The sequence below is a fragment of the Capsicum annuum genome, unplaced genomic scaffold (genome assembly GCF_002878395.1).
Source record: "Capsicum annuum cultivar UCD-10X-F1 unplaced genomic scaffold, UCD10Xv1.1 ctg13165, whole genome shotgun sequence".
NCBI lineage: Eukaryota > Viridiplantae > Streptophyta > Magnoliopsida > Solanales > Solanaceae > Capsicum > Capsicum annuum.
The window spans coordinates 1-2,565 of NW_025818410.1; the positions used below are offsets into that span (position 1 = coordinate 1).

General features: G+C 32.1%; 1 protein-coding gene across 1 annotated transcript; it reads left to right on the plus strand.

The window, feature by feature from the left end:
• Positions 1 to 362: 362 nt before the first annotated feature.
• LOC124890170 (vacuolar protein-sorting-associated protein 37 homolog 1-like) lies at positions 363 to 2,078 on the plus strand (the record flags this gene model as incomplete). The annotated part of the gene is made up of 4 exons (XM_047402004.1): positions 363 to 425; positions 581 to 655; positions 775 to 895; positions 1,984 to 2,078. Coding segments are annotated over 4 exons (354 nt in total), but the record flags the coding sequence as incomplete, so codon positions are not given.
• Positions 2,079 to 2,565: the final 487 nt, after the last annotated feature.

Below are 2,565 nucleotides of genomic sequence, written 5' to 3' on the forward strand. Positions count from 1 at the left end.
TATTCGTAAGGTATGTATACTCATATCCTCATGCCTTCATGATTTTCTATTGTTTATGTGCATATATTGTTTTGCTTATTGAGTCTTTGTTACTTCTTCTCTGTTTTTGTATTGTTTAACAATTTAACGTAGTGTATGGAGAATCGAAAATTTAAAAGTTTTCCATGTTTTTTTTGCGATTGAACACATTGAGATTTTTTTCTTTTTTTAATTTTTCATTGGGTATTCGGTACCCGCATTGAAGCCTTACTAATTCAGATTCGTACTGCATAAATCTTTCTTTTTAAGTTGAGGGTTGGTCTGTCCGAAATCAGCCTTTCTTGATATTTAATTGAAATACAATTCAGTGATTTATTTGTCAGAATATATTTGGAACATCTCCTGATTCAGGATCTACTGGAAACAACCTCTCTATTTTGTGTGAGGTAATGGTATGAACTGCGTACACTTTACACTTTTCAAATCCTCTTTGTTGGAATACACTGTATTGCTGTTGTTTTTGTTGTATATTTAGAACGTCAAGCAATAGATATTTATCAATGTTATTGTGCAAGAGATGTACTCTTTTTATTATCTACAGATAGATTTTGAACAAAATCCTTATGCAAGGGAGAATTTAGAAAAAAAACCCTGGATAATGGAGCTTAGGAATCAGGTCAGCTCCTTCATATTGTTTCTAGGGTATTTACTTATATGTAAAAGCATTTGTAACATTTTAGCATTAAAGCATTGACTTTGGAAAAAAAATTCTGTGCACCCTCTTTTATTGTTTAGTGTAGAATCATCCGTACAACTGAATTGGTTGTTGCTCAAGAAAAGATGCATGAGCTGGAAAGGAGGAAAGAAGAGCTTCTGACGTTTTACTCTCCTGTATCACTTCTCCATCAGCTACAAGGTAAATAGTGGAAGCACATAAAGCTTGTATACTTTTTCCTCTCTCTTTGATTGTTTGTTATTCTTTTTACATCGGGTAAAATAATTTGAAGTACAATTACAGATTAATATGATAATAGGAGACTTCTAAGGTACTTGCATCACGATGTTCTAACTTGAACAAGTTGAACTAAGGGTCCAGTAAGAGTTGAGTCAGCACTTAAAGGATATGTCAAAAGAAACTTTTCAGTTCTAGACATGTAGAGCTTGACACACAGATTGCTTTGTTGTCTCGTTCGTGGTGCATGATGGATCTGACGTCTGAGTAGTTCAGTGTCTATGTCAAACTCTTACTATGTCGCCAATGCACAATTGCAGCTTTACATAATGCTCAACTTCCTTTTATAGAGCAATCTTCACTGGTGTCCACTTGATATACTTCGATAAATATGCTTATTTTCATCAAACTTGCTAAAAAACATTAGTTTCCTTTCACTCTGCTCCATTATTTAGTTTTCTTTTTGGATTAGTACACTCTATACCATTTTTCATTATGTCCCAATGAAAAAGTTCCATCCATATGAAAGTTTTCATCAGATTGTGTATGAGTCTTCTCTCTATTTTTTAAGCGTGAATTTAATTCTATCCGCTCTTAATGAAGGAGCTCAATACAGAAACTCTATGTAATGAGGCAACTATATATAACAGAAAATTTTAATTTTAATAGTTTGTGCTCAATTTTGTATCATATTGCTACTCTCTTTGTCATGGTGTTATGTTTTGGAATGGAGGGCGGAGAATATGGGGATTGGTTTGTAAATCAAGAATGATTTTACAATTTAAAGTGTCTTACCATATGCTGTTTTCTACACAGAAGTTCCTAAATGATTTTTTGATATATGTGGAACTCTGGTTGATATATGATTTTTTTATATATAGACGTTGCAATTAATACAATTTTTGAGATATCAAATTGAAGTGCCCTTAGAATATTGAACGGATGGTTAAAGGATTGATTTTGTTCTTGCTGATGGGATTAGATAACTGAAATGATCATACTTGTCAGCAAAAGAATGTCAGTTTACTGATGTATTGTTACAATTGATACAGATGGCATGAAGAAAATGGAGGACGAATCTGAAGCCTCGCTCGGCCAGCTCCTTGATCGAGAAATTGATCATGCTGATGTGGCCAGCTCTTTGTAATAAAGTTGAATATCCTTGACTGCATGAAATGTGAAAATGGCTAAATATACTTGAGAAATCAATTGCTTTAAAGTGCAGTGGATCGCAGCAGTGGGTTGCGAATTATTTGTTATGAACTATTCAAGAAACTCTAATTTATTGGAGATTTTGACTTACATTTCATTAGTTTATGTTGGCTTATCTATTAGTCAATGAAATATTTTTTTATGCTTTACTATTTGATAAATTTGTAAATCTAAATTATTTTTTTAATCTATCTTTGTTTAATGATTACTTTTACTTTAATATTATTCGCACATCGTGCGGATACTAATACTAGTTGCAGTATTAAAGTCAAAGAGGATATCTTATCAATTGCTAAACTTGATATTTTTGTCTTTGAAGATTCCCTTTGTTATCCTATTGATTATATTACTATATTGGGCAAGTTACATATTTGACTGGTCGATCAAAATAATTATATTCTATAGTCATATATACACAAATT